The sequence below is a fragment of the Drosophila miranda genome (assembly GCF_003369915.1).
Source record: "Drosophila miranda strain MSH22 chromosome Y unlocalized genomic scaffold, D.miranda_PacBio2.1 Contig_Y2_pilon, whole genome shotgun sequence".
NCBI lineage: Eukaryota > Metazoa > Arthropoda > Insecta > Diptera > Drosophilidae > Drosophila > Drosophila miranda.
In genome coordinates this window covers 8,867,944-8,889,763 of record NW_022881614.1, presented here as the reverse complement: position 1 = coordinate 8,889,763, position 21,820 = coordinate 8,867,944, and the positions used below count along the sequence as shown (strand labels likewise).

Sequence of the window (21,820 nt, the reverse complement as noted above, 5' to 3'; positions counted from 1 at the left end):
GTTTCACAGTCATGAACATCTACTGCCCCAGGAAGCCAAACTGGCGTAATATTGAAATAAATGAAGAGGATGATCATGAAATAAATAACTTAAAAACAAGACAGAGTATGTTCTACGTGAACCTAAAGAAAACACCAAATATTGCAGAGGCACTTAAGATTACTCAAATTGGAAGGCACAGAGTAACAGTAATTAAGGCAAAGCACAGTAAAGAATTGGTGCAGTGCTTTAGATGCCAAGATGTTGGACATACGCGAAACTACTGCCTTAAAAAGCCAGTCTGTGGAAAATGCTCTGGCGACCACTATACTGGATCAAAATCGTGCGAACTAAGTCTTAGTAACAAATCCATTTGTGCAAACTGCGGCGAAGATCACCTATCTAGCTATAAAAGTTGTTCAGTCCGAATTGAACTCAGCAAGAAGCTTAAGCCGACAGCCAGACTACCAGAAGATGGAATGCCTGCCAGTAGCAAAAATAAAAATCACCCAGTCGGATCGCAAGTCATCTCAAATGCCAATGTGAGGAGTGGGTTCTCCTATGCAGACATAACAAGACCGCGTGCAGAGAAAAATATTAACGTGAACACATTACATGACAGCTCCCGGTTGTTTAATGGTGCTGAAGATCAACATTTTAGTAGCAAATTCAAAATATTAGAAAAAGCTATAAACGACCTTAATAGTAGAATGGATCAAATGTTCAAACTAATACAGGATACGATGGAGGCAAACAAAGCCTTCCGCGACCTGGTACAGAAGCTTATTTCAAAATGAACAAGCTTCAATTAAAAATCGGATTATGGAATGCACGAGGGCTAGTCAAGAACATTGAAGAACTTAGACTTTTCCTTAATGCTAATAAAATCGATGTAATGTTGATAACAGAGACACATATGCGCCCTGGTCGGAGAGCATTCGTACCAGGATACGATCAATATTACGCTGATCATCCCAGCGGAACATCGAAAAGTGGCTCTGCTCTGTTCATACGATCGTCCATTGCCCATACTCAGAACGAACCTATGTCCAGGATAAACATACAAGTTGCCAGCGTGAGTGTGCCGACTAATGTTGGATGCATCAAGATCTCCTCAATATACCTGCCACCCAACCAACCTTGGAGTACAACTGATTTTGAGCAACTTTTTCTTAGCCTGGGGAACAGATTCATCGCAGGCGGTGACTTTAACGCAAAGCACCCATGGTGGGGTAACGTGAGATCATGCTGTCGAGGGAAGCGATTGCAAGAGGCCATCGTCAGTAGCACATGCGAAATCCTTGCCACTGGCGAGGCAACTTTCTTCTCATACAACACTCGCCTTACACCTTCTGCTCTCGACTTTTTCATTGTCAACGGGATTGCGCAAAACAAGCTGTCAGTCGAAACTAAATATGAACTCTCCTCGGATCACCTGCCAATTGTAGCATCAGTGCATCATTCTCCTCAAATCAAAACTATGAAGCAACAAATTCTCCCTCGAGGCTCTTGCGTTGAAGTATTTCAAGCCGAACTAGATAGTAGAATCAACCTCAACACGAAAATAAAAAGTCCCGATGATATAGAAGATGCAATCTCGATATTTATGAGAAACGTAATATTGGCTGCATCTTCTGCTGCGCCTGTAAACCAATGTTCACCAAGCCAACGACGACAAGATACTCTTTCCCCAAGTGCCGTAGCTCTCCTGCGCCTGAAAAGAAGAGTAAGAAGAGAGTATGCGAGAACGGGTGATACTCGAGTTCATCAAATCTACTTGAGACTATCAAACCGTTTGCAAAAGGTACTTGCAAAAGTCAAGCAGACGAGCATTGATAACATTTTAGAAAAAGCTGGCCCCGATGCATCTTTCAACTATACTCTCTGGAAGCTTACAAGCCGATTTAAAAGAGTAGTCATGCCTAAATCGCCAATTAAAAATCCAGCAGGCGGTTGGTGCTACTCCAGTCAGCAAAAGGCTGATATCTTCGCAGACAGTTTAGAGCAAAGATTTAAGCCATTTAATCTTACGTCTGCTGTTACACGAAGGGCCGTCGAGCTACAATTGGAAATGCCATTTCAAATGTCCTTGCCAGCAAGCCCAGTCACATTTCAAGAGGTGGTGCAGCAAATTAAGAAGCTGAAGGCCAAAAAATCCCCTTGTGAGGACCTGCTGGACAACAGGACTTTAAAACTTCTGCCTAAAAAAGCGCTGCTATTTATAGTGCTGCTCCTCAACAGCATTCTTAGGATAGGACACTTTCCTACCTGCTGGAAGATGGCGCTAATCTCCATGGTACCTAAGCCAGAAAAACAACACACAGAAGTCGATGGCTACAGACCAATTAGCCTGCTCTCAGCGCTAGGGAAGATGGCGGAAAGAATGATACTGAACCGCATCATGCAGCTTGAACCTGTAAAGAAAAGAATTCCAAAGTGGCAGTTTGGATTTAGACAAGGTCACGGCACGCCAGAACAACTTCATCGAGTGGTCAACTTCGCGCTTGATGCAATGGAGCAAAAAATGTATTCGGTAGCTGTGTTTATGGACATTCAACAAGCGTTTGACAGGGTGTGGCATGATGGCCTCCTCTTTAAGCTGAGAAACATATTGCCGCCGCAGCTATTCCAGCTGGTGAGTAGCTTTCTAATGGACAGAAGTTTTAGAGTTGTTGTAAATGGAGCAAAATCATCGAAGCGCCCAATCTGTGCAGGCGTCCCACAAGGCAGCGTTCTTGGACCAACGTTATATACCCTATATACAGCCGATATGCCTTCCTCAAGGGTAATAACTGGGTTGGACGAGGACGATGTGTTGATAGCAACCTACGCGGATGACACTGCAGTGCTGACCAGAAGTCCAAGCATAAATCTAGCTACGGAAGCTCTGCAACAATATGTGAGCAGCTTTGAGGTCTGGGCTCAGAAATGGAACATAGGCATCAACAGCAGCAAATGTGCTAATGTTACTTTTGCTACGAGAACACTTTCTTGCGGAGGCATTAATATGCTGGGCTCCACACTTACGCACAAGAGCTCGTACAAATACCTGGGTGTTGTACTCGACAGGTCACTAAATTTCAAAACCCATACTACCATGGTTCGACAGTCTGTGATGGCGAAAGCGGGAAAGATGGCGTGGCTACTTGCACCAAGAAATAAGCTATCGCTGTACAGCAAAGTCACGATATACAAGTCCATCCTCAGCCCCATATGGAAATACGCACTTCAAGTTTACGGCATCGCGTCAAAAACCAACTTAAATAAAATTAGAGTTGCTCAGTCAAAAATTCTACGACGAATATGCAATGCTCCATGGTACATACGAAACAGCGACATCGAGAGGGACCTAAAGGTTCCCAAAGTGGGCGATGTTATACAATTACATGCAGCAAGGTACTTGCAACGACTTGGTGGTCACCCTAATGCGCTAGCCAGACGTCGAATTAACCCGCCAAGGAAAAGAAGACTCAAAAAGAGTCATCCACTGGATCTCCCTACTAGATCCCTCCTATAACATCTCATTAACTTTTTGTAAATATTCTAAATAATGTATGTACCTACTCCATATATGTAACATTAAGATTAGGTATGTATCTCCTGTGATCAATTGTTTTTCCCCTTAAATGTAAAACTAGATTAAGTTGCCACGAAAGGTAGCAGTAAACTTGTTTACAATAAAATACAAATTTTCCACATGAAAAAAAAAAAAAAAAAAAAAAAAGTTTGATTTTTCATCCCTTACGCACTCTTTCGTATTATCTTTGTTGCTTTTGCACTCGGATGCGCGGTGCCCGCTTTGTTTACATTTGTAGCATTTTCCTCGAAACTCGCGATGCTCGTTGGATTTCTGGCAGTCTCGTTTGCCGTCTTTTCGACTGGCGCCGTAATTCTTCGAACGCGCACCGTTTCTTTGAGTCTGTGTGTGTGCGTACACTGCCTGTACAGCAAGCTCACGATCGTCTCTTTCGTCTTTACGTGCTCCTTCTTCAAGTATTTTTACTTTTACCGTTTCGAACGACGGCAGACTGTCGCGTGTTTCTATCGCCACGACGAAATTTTCCCAACCGCTGGGCAAGCTCGACAACAACATTATTACTTTTAGCTCGTCTTGAATGTCGATATTTAGCTCGGCTAACTTTTCAGTAATTTCCACGAAAGAATTTACATATTGTACCACGTTATCACCGTTTTGCATATTTTGCCGCAAAAGTTTTTGGTATAACTGTACCTTTCGCACTGGTCCCACTGACACATGTACATGGCGTAATTTTTGCCACGCCTGCTTCGACGTTGTGCACGACTTTATGTGCATCAACTGCGTTGCTTTTACATTTAATATAATACATGCCAACGCCTTTTGATCAGCCTTGTCCCACTGTGCCAAGCGTTCCCGTATTCCTGCTGCTTCCTCCTGTGGCCTTTCGGTTTTACCACTTACATATGTCCACAAATCCGTTGTGATCAATACACTACGCATGGACATAGACCACACATCGTAATTGTCTTCCCCCAATTTTTCAATTTGCAGAGACACACTCATTTTGTTTTAATTGCTACACGCCACTTTCTAACTGGTGCACGATTTATTTGCAATTGCATCAAACAAAATATTAACTTCCAGTTCTACCACGGTTTTTTTATTGTCTTTAATACACGCCCGATCTTTCGGTGATCTGGGCCCATAACCTATTGTGAATTGCGCCTTTTGTCATGTATTAAATAGAGAACGACGCGTCTGTGCTCATAAGTGGTTTATTCAGAACTGAAGAGATGACATGTGTACATATGTACTTACATACGAATAGTCGAGACGAGAGATAACAGAGGCTCTCGCTGTTCATGTACATTATGTTAATTTGCGTTGCCAGACAGATCATATTATGGTTACACTTCAAATTTCAACACTTTTGCTTAAGCATAATATTTTGTGATTACAATGTATTAATCAATTAATCCAAGCGATTTTACAAATCTATAATGCTTTTGCTTACATAAACTTTTGGTTAATTCATCGGCAACGTTTTTCTGTGTGGATACATATTCAAGTTTTATCTCTTTACTTTCTACTTTGTCTCTAACAAAATGATATTCTAAATCTATATGCTTTGTGCGTTTATGGTGAATAGGATTTTTCGCAATATGATGCGCACTGAGGTTGTCACCATAGATAGTCATTGGCCCTTGATTTGAGTATCCAATCTCTTGCAACAGACCTTGTAGATATACTGCTTCTCTAGCGGCTGTTGATAGCGCCACATACTCTGCTTCGGTGCTGCTCATGGCGACGACGCTCTGCTTGGCTGATGTCCACGAAAACGCACTACCAGCTAGGAAGAAAACGTATCCGGAATATGATTTTCGGTCCAGCTTGTCATTTGCCCAATCAGCATCGGCGAACCCTTTTACTGGCTCTCCAGACTTTTGGTAGATGATGCTCATATTCATTGTGCCTCGTAAATAGCGCAACACATGCTTAGCTGCAGTTTCGTGCTCCACATGAGGGTCTTGGTTTCGCTGTGATAGTTTGCTCACAGCATGAAGAATGTCGGGCCGGCTCAAAACTGCTAAGTACATGAGCGAACCAATTAGTGATTGATAATATGTCTTATTTACCTTTACACATTCTTCATCGTTACAACTAACGTGAAAACCTGGGTCAAGTGGTGTTGCGACTGGACGGCAATCCTGCATACCGAAAGTATTCAAAACGCTTTCAATATACCTTTTCTGACATAACTTGAGGGCGCCTTGTTTGCCTTCTCGATGAATTTCCATGCCTAGGAAAAAGTTGAGCTGACCTCCATCTTTCATCTCAAATACGGATGCGATATTTTGCTTGATCGCGCTGACGTCCATCTCTTTTGGACAGATGATTATCAGGTCGTCGACGTAAACTGCTATATAACTGAAGCCTTGTTGATGCTGTTTGACGTATAGACATGGCTCGTGTTGACATTTTTTAAAGCCCATGTTAACCAGCACCTCGTTCAATGTGTCATTCCAGACACGTCCAGACTGCTTCAGCCCATAGATAGCCTTTTGAAGTTTGAGTACCTTGTGGGGGTTCTGCTCATCTATAAAGCCTACGGATTGCTTCATATAGACGACTCTTGGAGTTTACCGTTGAGATACGCGTTAGAGATATCCACCTGATGCATGTGTAACTGCTTTTCTGCAGCAATCGCAAATAACATTCGGATTGTCTCATAACGTATCACTGGAGAATATGTCTCCCAGTAGTTTACGCCAAACTGCTGGCCACATCCTTGTGCCACAAGTCTCGACTTAAACCTTTCAATGTCACCGTTTTGGTTGCGTTTGATTCTGAAAACCCATTTTGAACCTATAGCCTTTTTTCCGGGCGGAAGATTGACAGGAGTCCATGTATTATTTGACACGAGTGCATCGAATTCCTTTCGCATAGATTTTTTCCATTCTTCTGCATCGTGGCTTTGCAACGCCTCTGCAACGGTCCGTGGAGTCTCAATGTCATCGGAGCAGCTAAGATTGTTGAGGACATTGTACTGCTTCTTTGGTCTGCCAGGTTGTCCAGTACGAATGATTTTTGGCCTTCCTGGGCCACGTATTTGTGGGATGTCTTCTTCATCTGAGCTGCGGCTCTGTTCTGGATCGCTTGCACTTACGAAGTACTCCTCCTCATCATCATCGCTGTTGTCAATGTTGCTAATCGTTTTGTCTTCGGGCTCAACAACAGTTTGTACCTGCACAGGTTCTTCGTTTGACTCAAAGCGTATGATGATTTTTGCAAGATCCTCAGTCTGATCTCCATTTTCGTAAATATCATTTACTTCCTTGACGAACTCACCCTCCACAATTTTGACGTCTCGGCGTTCCACTATCATTAGCTTTTCTTGGTCATATAAACGATATGCTTTTGCTGCAAAAGAGTAGCCAACAAAAGTGTACTCCTTTCCTTTTGCAACGAATTTGCCTTTTTTGGTTTTTTCCAGTGCAAATGCGCGTGAACCAAATATTTTCAGATGGTTTACCGTCGGCTTGCGCTTGTTCCAAGCCTCGAAGGGGGTGCATCCATTTAACGCTCTGGTCGGCCATCTATTTCTCAAATATACTGCAGTTTGAACGGCTTCAGCCCACAAAAATTCTTTTAAATTTGCATGAATTAACATACTCCTAGCCATTTCAACGATTGTACGATGTGCGCGCTCAGCAACGCCGTTTTGCTGAGGTGTGTAAGGCACCGTTAGTTCTCTTTTTATTCCGCACGCATTTAAAAAATTTGTAAATTCATTGTTTATGTACTCAGTACCGTTATCGCTTCGCAAGGCTTTGATTGTTTTTTCGGTTTGGCACTCAACATAACTTTTATACATTTTAAATTTCTCAAAAACTTCATTTTTGGCGCGCATAAAATATACGTGAATTTCTCGCGAGTAGTCGTATATAAATGTAACAAAATAACGGTTTCCAGCCAGAGATTTAACATTCATAGGTCCGCATACGTCGGTATGGATCAATTCGAGAACACTTTTCGTAACACGTTCTGCCTTTTGTGGTAACGGCAATGCACATATTTTAGCCTTATTGCATGTGTCGCAATTTGTGTTTACGGATACGTTTTTAATTTTCATCCCGATTACACGTTCTTTCTCACAAAGATTCTTTAAATTTTGAAAATTTAAATGCCCGTAGCGGCTATGCCATTTTTTCGCAAGAGATATATCGGATATCAAATGCACTGCATCAGTGGTTTTTTCCACTCCATACACGTATAAATTGTTTTCTTGTACCGCTCGCAACATTATATGTCCATGTTTATTTCGCACTAAAGCTTCTGAATTTCCGAATGTAGTGACATTCCCGAACTCGGCTGCTTTGCTCACCGACAAAAAATTCATTTTTAAATCCGGCACATACAACACGTTTCGCAATTCTATATTTGTTTCATTTGATTTTATTTTTACAGTTCCAATACCTAGGGACTCAATATACTTTTCTGCAGCCAACATAATGGTTGTGTTTTTCTTATTAAAGGTTTCAAACAAATTTTTATTACAACACATATGCGATGTTGCCCCACTGTCGATACACCAAGAATTTTTTCGCTGCTTAACAACGCAGCTGTGCATTAAACAGTTTGATTTTTCATCCCTTACGCACTCTTTCGTATTATCTTTGTTGCTTTTGCACTCGGATGCGCGGTGCCCGCTTTGTTTACATTTGTAGCATTTTCCTCGAAACTCGCGATGCTCGTTGGATTTCTGGCAGTCTCGTTTGCCGTCTTTTCGACTGGCGCCGTAATTCTTCGAACGCGCACCGTTTCTTTGAGTCTGTGTGTGTGCGTACACTGCCTGTACAGCAAGCTCACGATCGTCTCTTTCGTCTTTACGTGCTCCTTCTTTAAGTATTTTTACTTTTACCGTTTCGAACGACGGCAGACTGTCGCGTGTTTCTAGCGCCACGACGAAATTTTCCCAACCGCTGGGCAAGCTCGACAACAACATTATTACTTTTAGCTCGTCTTGAATGTCGATATTTAGCTCGGCTAACTTTTCAGTAATTTCCACGAAAGAATTTACATATTGTACCACGTTATCACCGTTTTGCATATTTTGCCGCAAAAGTTTTTGGTATAACTGTACCTTTCGCACTGGTCCCACTGACACATGTACATGGCGTAATTTTTGCCACGCCTGCTTCGACGTTGTGCACGACTTTATGTGCATCAACTGCGTTGCTTTTACATTTAATATAATACATGCCAACGCCTTTTGATCAGCCTTGTCCCACTGTGCCAAGTGTTCCCGTGTTCCTGCTGCTTCCTCCTGTGGCCTTTCGGTTTTACCACTTACATATGTCCACAAATCCGTTGTGATCAATACACTACGCATGGACATAGACCACACATCGTAATTGTCTTCCCCCAATTTTTCAATTTGCAGAGACACACTCATTTTGTTTTAATTGCTACACGCCACTTTCTAACTGGTGCACGATTTATTTGCAATTGCATCAAACAAAATATTAACTTCCAGTTCTACCACGGTTTTTTAATTGTCTTTAATACACGCACGAACTTTCGGTGATCTGGGCCCATAACCTATTGTGAATTGCGCCTTTTGTCATGTATTAAATAGAGAACGACGCGTCTGTGCTCATAAGTGGTTTATTCAGAACTGAAGAGATGACATGTGTACATATGTACTTACATACGAATAGGAGAGACGAGAGATAACAGAGGCTCTCGCTGTTCATGTACATTATGTTAATTTGCGTTGCCAGACAGATCATATTATGGTTACACTTCAAATTTCAACACTTTTGCTTAAGCATAATATTTTGTGATTACAATGTATTAATCAATTAATCCAAGCGATTTTACAAATCTATAATGCTTTTGCTTACATAAACTTTTGGTTAATTCATCGGCAACGTTTTTCTGTGTGGATACATATTCAAGTTTTATCTCTTTACTTTCTACTTTGTCTCTTACAAAATAATATTTTAAATCTATATGCTTTGTGCGTTTATGGTGAATAGGATTTTTCGCAATATGATGCGCACTGAGGTTGTCACCATAGATAGTCATTGGCCCTTGATTTGAGTATCCAATCTCTTGCAACAGACCTTGTAGATATACTGCTTCTCTAGCGGCTGTTGATAGCGCCACATACTCTGCTTCGGTGCTGCTCATGGCGACGACGCTCTGCTTGGCTGATGTCCACGAAAACGCACTACCAGCTAGGAAGAAAACGTATCCGGAATATGATTTTCGGTCCAGCTTGTCATTTGCCCAATCAGCATCGGCGAACCCTTTTACTGGCTCTCCAGACTTTTGGTAGATGATGCTCATATTCATTGTGCCTCGTAAATAGCGCAACACATGCTTAGCTGCAGTTTCGTGCTCCACATGAGGGTCTTGGTTTCGCTGTGATAGTTTGCTCACAGCATGAAGAATGTCGGGCCGGCTCAAAACTGCTAAGTACATGAGCGAACCAATTAGTGATTGATAATATGTCTTATTTACCTTTACACATTCTTCATCTTTACAACTAACGTGAAAACCTGGGTCAAGTGGTGTTGCGACTGGACGGCAATCCTGCATACCGAAAGTATTCAAAACGCTTTCAATATACCTTTTCTGGCATAACTTGAGGGCGCCTTGTTTGCCTTCTCGATGAATTTCCATGCCTAGGAAAAAGTTGAGCTGACCTCCATATTTCATCTCAAATACGGATGCGATATTTTGCTTGATCGCGCTGACGTCCATCTCTTTTGGACAGATGATTATCAGGTCGTCAACGTAAACTGCTATATAACTGAAGCCTTGTTGATGCTGTTTGACGTATAGACATGGCTCGTGTTGACTTTTTTTAAAGCCCATGTTAACCAGCACCTCGTTCAATGTGTCATTCCAGACACGTCCAGACTGCTTCAGCCCATAGATAGCCTTTTGAAGTTTGAGTACCTTGTGGGGGTTCTGCTCATCTATAAAGCCTACGGATTGCTTCATATAGACGACTCTTGGAGTTTACCGTTGAGATACGCGTTAGAGATATCCACCTGATGCATGTGTAACTGCTTTTCTGCAGCAATCGCAAATAACATTCGGATTGTCTCATAACGTATCACTGGAGGATATGTCTCCCAGTAGTTTACGCCAAACTGCTGGCCACATCCTTGTGCCACAAGTCTCGACTTAAACCTTTCAATGTCACCGTTTTGGTTGCGTTTGATTCTGAAAACCCATTTTGAACCTATAGCCTTTTTTCCGGGCGGAAGATTGACAGGAGTCCATGTATTATTTGACACGAGTGCATCGAATTCCTTTCGCATAGATTTTTTCCATTCTTCTGCATCGTGGCTTTGCAACGCCTCTGCAACGGTCCGTGGAGTCTCAATGTCATCGGAGCAGCTAAGATTGTTGAGGACATTGTACTGCTTCTTTGGTCTGCCAGGTTGTCCAGTACGAATGATTTTTGGCCTTCCTGGGCCACGTATTTGTGGGATGTCTTCTTCATCTGAGCTGCGGCTCTGTTCTGGATCGCTTGCACTTACGAAGTACTCCTCCTCATCATCATCGCTGTTGTCAATGTTGCTAATCGTTTTGTCTTCGGGCTCAACAACAGTTTGTACCTGCACAGGTTCTTCGTTTGACTCAAAGCGTATGATGATTTTTGCAAGATCCTCAGTCTGATCTCCATTTTCGTAAATATCATTTACTTCCTTGACGAACTCACCCTCCACAATTTTGACGTCTCGGCGTTCCACTATCATTAGCTTTTCTTGGTCATATAAACGATATGCTTTTGCTGCAAAAGAGTAGCCAACAAAAATGTACTCCTTTCCTTTTGCAACGAATTTGCCTTTTTTGGTTTTTTCCAGTGCAAATGCGCGTGAACCAAATATTTTCAGAAGGTTTACCGTCGGCTTGCGCTTGTTCCAAGCCTCGAAGGGGGTGCATCCATTTAACGCTCTGGTCGGCCATCTATTTCTCAAATATACTGCAGTTTGAACGGCTTCAGCCCACAAAAATTCTTTTAAATTTGCATGAATTAACATACTCCTAGCCATTTCAACGATTGTACGATGTGCGCGCTCAGCAACGCCGTTTTGCTGAGGTGTGTAAGGCACCGTTAGTTCTCTTTTTATTCCGCACGCATTTAAAAAATTTGTAAATTCATTGTTTATGTACTCAGTACCGTTATCGCTTCGCAAGGCTTTGATTGTTTTTTCGGTTTGGCACTCAACATAACTTTTATACATTTTAAATTTCTCAAAAACTTCATTTTTGGCGCGCATAAAATATACGTGAATTTCTCGCGAGTAGTCGTATATAAATGTAACAAAATAACGGTTTCCAGCCAGAGATTTAACATTCATAGGTCCGCATACGTCGGTATGGATCAATTCGAGAACACTTTTCGTAACACGTTCTGCCTTTTGTGGGAACGGCAATGCACATATTTTAGCCTTATTGCATGTGTCGCAATTTGTATTTACGGATACGTTTTTAATTTTCATCCCGATTACACGTTCTTTCTCACAAAGATTCTTTAAATTTTGGAAATTTAAATGCCCGTAGCGGCTGTGCCATTTTTTTGCAAGAGATATATCGAATATCAAATGCACTTCATCAGTGGTTTTTTCCACTCCATACACGTATAAATTGTTTTCTTGTACCGCTCGCAACATTATATGTCCATGTTTATTTCGCACTAAAGCTTCTGAATTTCCGAATGTAGTGACATTCCCGAACTCGGCTGCTTTGCTCACCGACAAAAAATTCATTTTTAAATCCGGCACATACAACACGTTTCGCAATTCTATATTTGTTTCATTTAATTTAATTTTTACAGTTCCAATACCTAGGGACTCAATATACTTTTCTGCAGCCAACATAATGGTTGTGTTTTTCTTATTAAAGGTTTCAAACAAATTTTTATTACAACACATATGCGATGTTGCCCCACTGTCGATACACCAAGAATTTTTTCGCTGCTTAACAACGCAGCTGTGCATTAAACAGTTTGATTTTTCATCCCTTACGCACTCTTTCGTATTATCTTTGTTGCTTTTGCACTCGGATGCGCGGTGCCCGCTTTGTTTACATTTGTAGCATTTTCCTCGAAACTCGCGATGCTCGTTGGATTTCTGGCAGTCTCGTTTGCCGTCTTTTCGACTGGCGCCGTAATTCTTCGAACGCGCACCGTTTCTTTGAGTCTGTGTGTGTGCGTACACTGCCTGTACAGCAAGCTCACGATCGTCTCTTTCTTCTTTACGTGCTCCTTCTTCAAGTATTTTTACTTTTACCGTTTCGAACGACGGCAGACTGTCGCGTGTTTCTATCGCCACGACGAAATTTTCCCAACCGCTGGGGAAGCTCGACAACAACATTATTACTTTTAGCTCGTCTTGAATGTCGATATTTAGCTCGGCTAACTTTTCAGTAATTTCCACGAAAGAATTTACATATTGTACCACGTTATCACCGTTTTGCATATTTTGCCGCAAAAGTTTTTGGTATAACTGTACCTTTCGCACTGGTCCCACTGACACATGTACATGGCGTAATTTTTGCCACGCCTGCTTCGACGTTGTGCACGACTTTATGTGCATCAACTGCGTTGCTTTTACATTTAATATAATACATGATAACGCCTTTTGATCAGCCTTGTCCCACTGTGCCAAGTGTTCCCGTGTTCCTGCTGCTTCCTCCTGTGGCCTTTCGGTTTTACCACTTACATATGTCCACAAATCCGTTGTGATCAATACACTACGCATGGACATAGACCACACATCGTAATTGTCTTCCCCCAATTTTTCAATTTGCAGAGACACACTCATTTTGTTTTAATTGCTACACGCCACTTTCTAACTGGTGCACGATTTATTTGCAATTGCATCAAACAAAATATTAACTTCCAGTTCTACCACGGTTTTTTAATTGTCTTTAATACACGCCCGAACTTTCGGTGATCTGGGCCCATAACCTATTGTGAATTGCGCCTTTTGTCATGTATTAAATAGAGAACGACGCGTCTGTGCTCATAAGTGGTTTATTCAGAACTGAAGAGATGACATGTGTACATATGTACTTACATACGAATAGGCGAGACGAGAGATAACAGAGGCTCTCGCTGTTCATGTACATTATGTTAATTTGCGTTGCCAGACAGATCATATTATGGTTACACTTCAAATTTCAACACTTTTGCTTAAGCATAATATTTTGTGATTACAATGTATTAATCAATTAATCCAAGCGATTTTACAAATCTATAATGCTTTTGCTTACATAAACTTTTGGTTAATTCATCGGCAACGTTTTTCTGTGTGGATACATATTCAAGTTTTATCTCTTTACTTTCTACTTTGTCTCTAACAAAATGATATTTTAATTCTATATGCTTTGTGCGTTTATGGTGAATAGGATTTTTCGCAATATGATGCGCACTGAGGTTGTCACCATAGATAGTCATTGGCCCTTGTTTTGAGTATCCAATCTCTTGCAACAGACCTTGTAGATATACTGCTTCTCTAGCGGCTGTTGATAGCGCCACATACTCTGCTTCGGTGCTGCTCATGGCGACGACGCTCTGCTTGGCTGATGTCCACGAAAACGCACTACCAGCTAGGAAGAAAACGTATCCGGAATATGATTTTCGGTCCAGCTTGTCATTTGCCCAATCAGCATCGGCGAACCCTTTTACTGGCTCTCCAGACTTTTGGTAGATGATGCTCATATTCATTGTGCCTCGTAAATAGCGCAACACATGCTTAGCTGCAGTTTCGTGCTCCACATGAGGGTCTTGGTTTCGCTGTGATAGTTTGCTCACAGCATGAAGAATGTCGGGCCGGATCAAAACTGCTAAGTACATGAGCGAACCAATTAGTGATTGATAATATGTCTTATTTACCTTTACACATTCTTCATCTTTACAACTAACGTGAAAACCTGGGTCAAGTGGTGTTGCGACTGGACGGCAATCCTGCATACCGAAAGTATTCAAAACGCTTTCAATATACCTTTTCTGGCATAACTTGAGGGCGCCTTGTTTGCCTTCTCGATGAATTTCCATGCCTAGGAAAAAGTTGAGCTGACCTCCATCTTTCATCTCAAATACGGATGCGATATTTTGCTTGATCGCGCTGACGTCCATCTCTTTTGGACAGATGATTATCAGGTCGTCGACGTAAGCTGCTATATAACTGAAGCCTTGTTGATGCTGTTTGACGTATAGACATGGCTCGTGTTGACTTTTTTTAAAGCCCATGTTAACCAGCACCTCGTTCAATGTGTCATTCCAGACACGTCCAGACTGCTTCAGCCCATAGATAGCCTTTTGAAGTTTGAGTACCTTGTGGGGGTTCTGCTCATCTATAAAGCCTACGGATTGCTTCATATAGACGACTCTTGGAGTTTACCGTTGAGATACGCGTTAGAGATATCCACCTGATGCATGTGTAACTGCTTTTCTGCAGCAATCGCAAATAACATTCGGATTGTCTCATAACGTATCACTGGAGGATATGTCTCCCAGTAGTTTACGCCAAACTGCTGGCCACATCCTTGTGCCACAAGTCTCGACTTAAACCTTTCAATGTCACCGTTTTGGTTGCGTTTGATTCTGAAAACCCATTTTGAACCTATAGCCTTTTTTCCGGGCGGAAGATTGACAGGAGTCCATGTATTATTTGACACGAGTGCATCGAATTCCTTTCGCATAGATTTTTTCCATTCTTCTGCATCGTGGCTTTGCAACGCCTCTGCAACGGTCCGTGGAGTCTCAATGTCATCGGAGCAGCTAAGATTGTTGAGGACATTGTACTGCTTCTTTGGTCTGCCAGGTTGTCCAGTACGAATGATTTTTGGCCTTCCTGGGCCACGTATTTGTGGGATGTCTTCTTCATCTGAGCTGCGGCTCTGTTCTGGATCGCTTGCACTTACGAAGTACTCCTCCTCATCATCATCGCTGTTGTCAATGTTGCTAATCGTTTTGTCTTCGGGCTCAACAACAGTTTGTACCTGCACAGGTTCTTCGTTTGACTCAAAGCGTATGATGATTTTTGCAAGATCCTCAGTCTGATCTCCATTTTCGTAAATATCATTTACTTCCTTGACGAACTCACCCTCCACAATTTTGACGTCTCGGCGTTCCACTATCATTAGCTTTTCTTGGTCATATAAACGATATGCTTTTGCTGCAAAAGAGTAGCCAACAAAAATGTACTCCTTTCCTTTTGCAACGAATTTGCCTTTTTTGGTTTTTTCCAGTGCAAATGCGCGTGAACCAAATATTTTCAGAAGGTTTACCGTCGGCTTGCGCTTGTTCCAAGCCTCGAAGGGGGGGCATCCATTTAACGCTCTGGTCGGCCATCTATTTCTCAAATATACTGCAGTTTGAACGGCTTCAGCCCACAAAAATTCTTTTAAATTTGCATGAATTAACATACTCCTAGCCATTTCAACGATTGTACGATGTGCGCGCTCAGCAACGCCGTTTTGCTGAGGTGTGTAAGGCACCGTTAGTTCTCTTTTTATTCCGCACGCATTTAAAAAATTTGTAAATTCATTGTTTATGTACTCAGTACCGTTATCGCTTCGCAAGGCTTTGATTGTTTTTTCGGTTTGGCACTCAACATAACTTTTATACATTTTAAATTTCTCAAAAACTTCATTTTTGGCGCGCATAAAATATACGTGAATTTCTCGCGAGTAGTCGTATATAAATGTAACAAAATAACGGTTTCCAGCCAGAGATTTAACATTCATAGGTCCGCATACGTCGGTATGGATCAATTCGAGAACACTTTTCGTAACACGTTCTGCCTTTTGTGGGAACGGCAATGCACATATTTTAGCCTTATTGCATGTGTCGCAATTTGTATTTACCGATACGTTTTTAATTTTCATCCCGATTACACGTTCTTTCTCACAAAGATTCTTTAAATTTTGAAAATTTAAATGCCCGTAGCGGCTATGCCATTTTTTTGCAAGAGATATATCGAATATCAAATGCACTTCATCAGTGGTTTTTTCCACTCCATACACGTATAAATTGTTTTCTTGTACCGCTCGCAACATTATATGTCCATGTTTATTTCGCACTAAAGCTTCTGAATTTCCGAATGTAGTGTTCCCGAACTCGGCTGCTTTGCTCACCGACAAAAAATTCATTTTTAAATCCGGCACATACAACACGTTTCGCAATTCTATATTTGTTTCATTTGATTTAATTTTTACAGTTCCAATACCTAGGGACTCAATATACTTTTCTGCAGCCAACATAATGGTTGTGTTTTTCTTATTAAAGGTTTCAAACAAATTTTTATTACAACACATATGCGATGTTGCCCCACTGTCGATACACCAAGAATTTTTTCGCTGCTTAACAACGCAGCTGTGCATTAAACAGTTTCAGTTCTTTCCATACATTCGTCGAAGACGGACGTGTCGCGCATTGAAGTTTCTAAATAATCGCAAAGAGCATTCTGTGTGCTTATCTCGCACGAGAATCTATTTTTAGACACTGCGTAGCGGTGTCGGTAACACGAGAAAAACAAAGAACAGTAAGCGAAGTAAGCTGTCGTACAGCGGGCAAGCTTTTGCCCTCGCCCTGCGCGCAGCCGCAAACGAAGGGCAACAAAAGCTCAACTTTTCTTATTAGCAAGAATTCTTGATGCTAGGCAATCACAAATTTGAAACAAGCAAATTTCGTGAAGTGCCAAAAAATGGACGTAGACTCACCTGATCATTCCCAGCTTAGTGATAAGCTTTCAGCGACTGATAAGATGAGGAAAATAGCTGGTGCACCTGCAGAATTCCGTGCCAGCTTGGCTAAAGACCTATATAAGGCAATTGGAACGCCTAACTACAATAGTAGCTTGATCGCAACGACTACAAGCACTATTACCACGAGCACACTATCTTTTTCAACAGGGAAATGTCCAGCGAATTACTCAATGCCAAATACCGTAACTGGCAGCATATGTTCAGTACCGAGCACCTCGAGAGCTGAGGCGTCTACTTCAAGCTTAGCCAAAAAAGTATCCCAAGGAAAAGATTGTAGCTTTCAGATGCCGATGGTCTCTATTAGTAAAAAGCAAAAAAGAGCTGATAAAGTCTCAAAAACAATTAAACAAACTACACACCCAGCTATTCCAAAAAATCACCCATTCAAGGGCCGCCAAAATTTTACACCTGTTACTACCCCTTCAGTAGCACTTCTAAATAATCGCTATGCAGCGCTATCTGAAGAAGCTGAATCTGTCATGGAACTGGACGAAGAAGAGCAACATGGGCTAGTAGCAAACGAAGCTAGCAATGAGCAGCAGCCAAGCATAGTGCCTAAGCCTCCAGCTATTTGCGTGCCGCAAGTGAATAAAATGGACAAACTCGAAGACGCCCTCAATTCTGTAATTCCAGCTGATGAGTATGACATTCGCACATCCAGATTTGGAGTTTCGCGTATATATGCAAAAAATTCCCAAGCTTTTCGAACAGTTATTGATATGCTGACGAAGCAAAACTGTGAATTCTGGCACCATCAGTTGAGAGAGGATACGCCGTACAGATTGATTATTCGAGATATCCATCCAAATGTACCAAAACACTTAATTGAGCACACTTTCACCGACAAGGGTTTCACAGTCATGAACATCTACTGCCCCAGGAAGCCAAACTGGCGTAATATTGAAATAAATGAAGAGGATGATCATGAAATAAATAACTTAAAAACAAGACAGAGTATGTTCTACGTGAACCTAAAGAAAACACCAAATATTGCAGAGGCACTTAAGATTACTCAAATTGGAAGGCACAGAGTAACAGTAATTAAGGCAAAGCACAGTAAAGAATTGGTGCAGTGCTTTAGATGCCAAGATTTTGGACATACGCGAAACTACTGCCTTAAAAAGCCAGTCTGTGGAAAATGCTCTGGCGACCACTATACTGGATCAAAATCGTGCGAACTAAGTCTTAGTAACAAATCCATTTGTGCAAACTGCGGCGAAGATCACCTATCTAGCTATAAAAGTTGTTCAGTCCGAATTGAACTCAGCAAGAAGCTTAAGCCGACAGCCAGACTACCAGAAGATGGAATGCCTGCCAGTAGCAAAAATAAAAATCACCCAGTCGGATCGCAAGTCATCTCAAATGCCAATGTGAGGAGTGGGTTCTCCTATGCAGACATAACAAGACCGCGTGCAGAGAAAAATATTAACGTGAACACATTACATGACAGCTCCCGGTTGTTTAATGGTGCTGAAGATCAACATTTTAGTAGCAAATTCAAAATATTAGAAAAAGCTATAAACGACCTTAATAGTAGAATGGATCAAATGTTCAAACTAATACAGGATACGATGGAGGCAAACAAAGCCTTCCGCGACCTGGTACAGAAGCTTATTTCAAAATGAACAAGCTTCAATTAAAAATCGGATTATGGAATGCACGAGGGCTAGTCAAGAACATTGAAGAACTTAGACTTTTCCTTAATGCTAATAAAATCGATGTAATGTTGATAACAGAGACACATATGCGCCCTGGTCGGAGAGCATTCGTACCAGGATACGATCAATATTACGCTGATCATCCCAGCGGAACATCGAAAAGTGGCTCTGCTCTGTTCATACGATCGTCCATTGCCCATACTCAGAACGAACCTATGTCCAGGATAAACATACAAGTTGCCAGCGTGAGTGTGCCGACTAATGTTGGATGCATCAAGATCTCCTCAATATACCTGCCACCCAACCAACCTTGGAGTACAACTGATTTTGAGCAACTTTTTCTTAGCCTGGGGAACAGATTCATCGCAGGCGGTGACTTTAACGCAAAGCACCCATGGTGGGGTAACGTGAGATCATGCTGTCGAGGGAAGCGATTGCAAGAGGCCATCGTCAGTAGCACATGCGAAATCCTTGCCACTGGCGAGGCAACTTTCTTCTCATACAACACTCGCCTTACACCTTCTGCTCTCGACTTTTTCATTGTCAACGGGATTGCGCAAAACAAGCTGTCAGTCGAAACTAAATATGAACTCTCCTCGGATCACCTGCCAATTGTAGCATCAGTGCATCATTCTCCTCAAATCAAAACTATGAAGCAACAAATTCTCCCTCGAGGCTCTTGCGTTGAAGTATTTCAAGCCGAACTAGATAGTAGAATCAACCTCAACACGAAAATAAAAAGTCCCGATGATATAGAAGATGCAATCTCGATATTTATGAGAAACGTAATATTGGCTGCATCTTCTGCTGCGCCTGTAAACCAATGTTCACCAAGCCAACGACGACAAGATACTCTTCCCCCAAGTGCCGTAGCTCTCCTGCGCCTGAAAAGAAGAGTAAGAAGAGAGTATGCGAGAACGGGTGATACTCGAGTTCATCAAATCTACTTGAGACTATCAAACCGTTTGCAAAAGGTACTTGCAAAAGTCAAGCAGACGAGCATTGATAACATTTTAGAAAAAGCTGGCCCCGATGCATCTTTCAACTATACTCTCTGGAAGCTTACAAGCCGATTTAAAAGAGTAGTCATGCCTAAATCGCCAATTAAAAATCCAGCAGGCGGTTGGTGCTACTCCAGTCAGCAAAAGGCTGATATCTTCGCAGACAGTTTAGAGCAAAGATTTAAGCCATTTAATCTTACGTCTGCTGTTACACGAAGGGCCGTCGAGCTACAATTGGAAATGCCATTTCAAATGTCCTTGCCAGCAAGCCCAGTCACATTTCAAGAGGTGGTGCAGCAAATTAAGAAGCTGAAGGCCAAAAAATCCCCTTGTGAGGACCTGCTGGACAACAGGACTTTAAAACTTCTGCCTAAAAAAGCGCTGCTATTTATAGTGCTGCTCCTCAACAGCATTCTTAGGATAGGACACTTTCCTACCTGCTGGAAGATGGCGCTAATCTCCATGGTACCTAAGCCAGAAAAACAACACACAGAAGTCGATGGCTACAGACCAATTAGCCTGCTCTCAGCGCTAGGGAAGATGGCGGAAAGAATGATACTGAACCGCATCATGCAGCTTGAACCTGTAAAGAAAAGAATTCCAAAGTGGCAGTTTGGATTTAGACAAGGTCACGGCACGCCAGAACAACTTCATCGAGTGGTCAACTTCGCGCTTGATGCAATGGAGCAAAAAATGTATTCGGTAGCTGTGTTTATGGACATTCAACAAGCGTTTGACAGGGTGTGGCATGATGGCCTCCTCTTTAAGCTGAGAAACATATTGCCGCCGCAGCTATTCCAGCTGGTGAGTAGCTTTCTAATGGACAGAAGTTTTAGAGTTGTTGTAAATGGAGCAAAATCATCGAAGCGCCCAATCTGTGCAGGCGTCCCACAAGGCAGCGTTCTTGGACCAACGTTATATACCCTATATACAGCCGATATGCCTTCCTCAAGGGTAATAACTGGGTTGGACGAGGACGATGTGTTGATAGCAACCTACGCGGATGACACTGCAGTGCTGACCAGAAGTCCAAGCATAAATCTAGCTACGGAAGCTCTGCAACAATATGTGAGCAGCTTTGAGGTCTGGGCTCAGAAATGGAACATAGGCATCAACAGCAGCAAATGTGCTAATGTTACTTTTGCTACGAGAACACTTTCTTGCGGAGGCATTAATATGCTGGGCTCCACACTTACGCACAAGAGCTCGTACAAATACCTGGGTGTTGTACTCGACAGGTCACTAAATTTCAAAACCCATACTACCATGGTTCGACAGTCTGTGATGGCGAAAGCGGGAAAGATGGCGTGGCTACTTGCACCAAGAAATAAGCTATCGCTGTACAGCAAAGTCACGATATACAAGTCCATCCTCAGCCCCATATGGAAATACGCACTTCAAGTTAACGGCATCGCGTCAAAAACCAACTTAAATAAAATTAGAGTTGCTCAGTCAAAAATTCTACGACGAATATGCAATGCTCCATGGTACATACGAAACAGCGACATCGAGAGGGACCTAAAGGTTCCCAAAGTGGGCGATGTTATACAATTACATGCAGCAAGGTACTTGCAACGACTTGGTGGTCACCCTAATGCGCTAGCCAGACGTCTAATTAACCCGCCAAGGAAAAGAAGACTCAAAAAGAGTCATCCACTGGATCTCCCTACTAGATCCCTCCTATAACATCTCATTAACTTTTTGTAAATATTCTAAATAATGTAGGTACCTACTCCATATATGTAACATTAAGTTTAAGTATGTATCTCCTGTGATCAATTGTTTTTCCCCTTAAATGTAAAACTAGATTAAGTTGCCACGAAAGGTAGCAGTAAACTTGTTTACAATAAAATACAAATTTTCCACATGAAAAAAAAAAAAAAAAAAAAGTTTGATTATTCATC

General features: G+C 41.9%; 1 protein-coding gene across 1 annotated transcript; it reads right to left on the bottom strand.

The window, feature by feature from the left end:
- Positions 1–304: 304 nt before the first annotated feature.
- Positions 305–4,690, bottom strand: LOC117192997. The gene is made up of 2 exons (XM_033397727.1): positions 3,709–4,690; positions 305–309 (listed from the first exon to the last, which is right to left on the bottom strand). The coding sequence occupies exons 1-2, from the start codon at positions 4,520–4,522 to the stop codon at positions 305–307; spliced, it is 819 nt and encodes a 272-aa protein (XP_033253618.1). The 5' UTR covers positions 4,523–4,690.
- Between the last annotated feature and the right edge of the window lie 17,130 nt (positions 4,691–21,820).

Excerpts from the sequence above, each read along its gene's own strand:
- LOC117192997 (XM_033397727.1), bottom strand. The coding sequence starts at position 4,522 with ATGAGTGTGTCTCTGCAAATTGAAAAATTGGGGGAAGACAATTACGAT.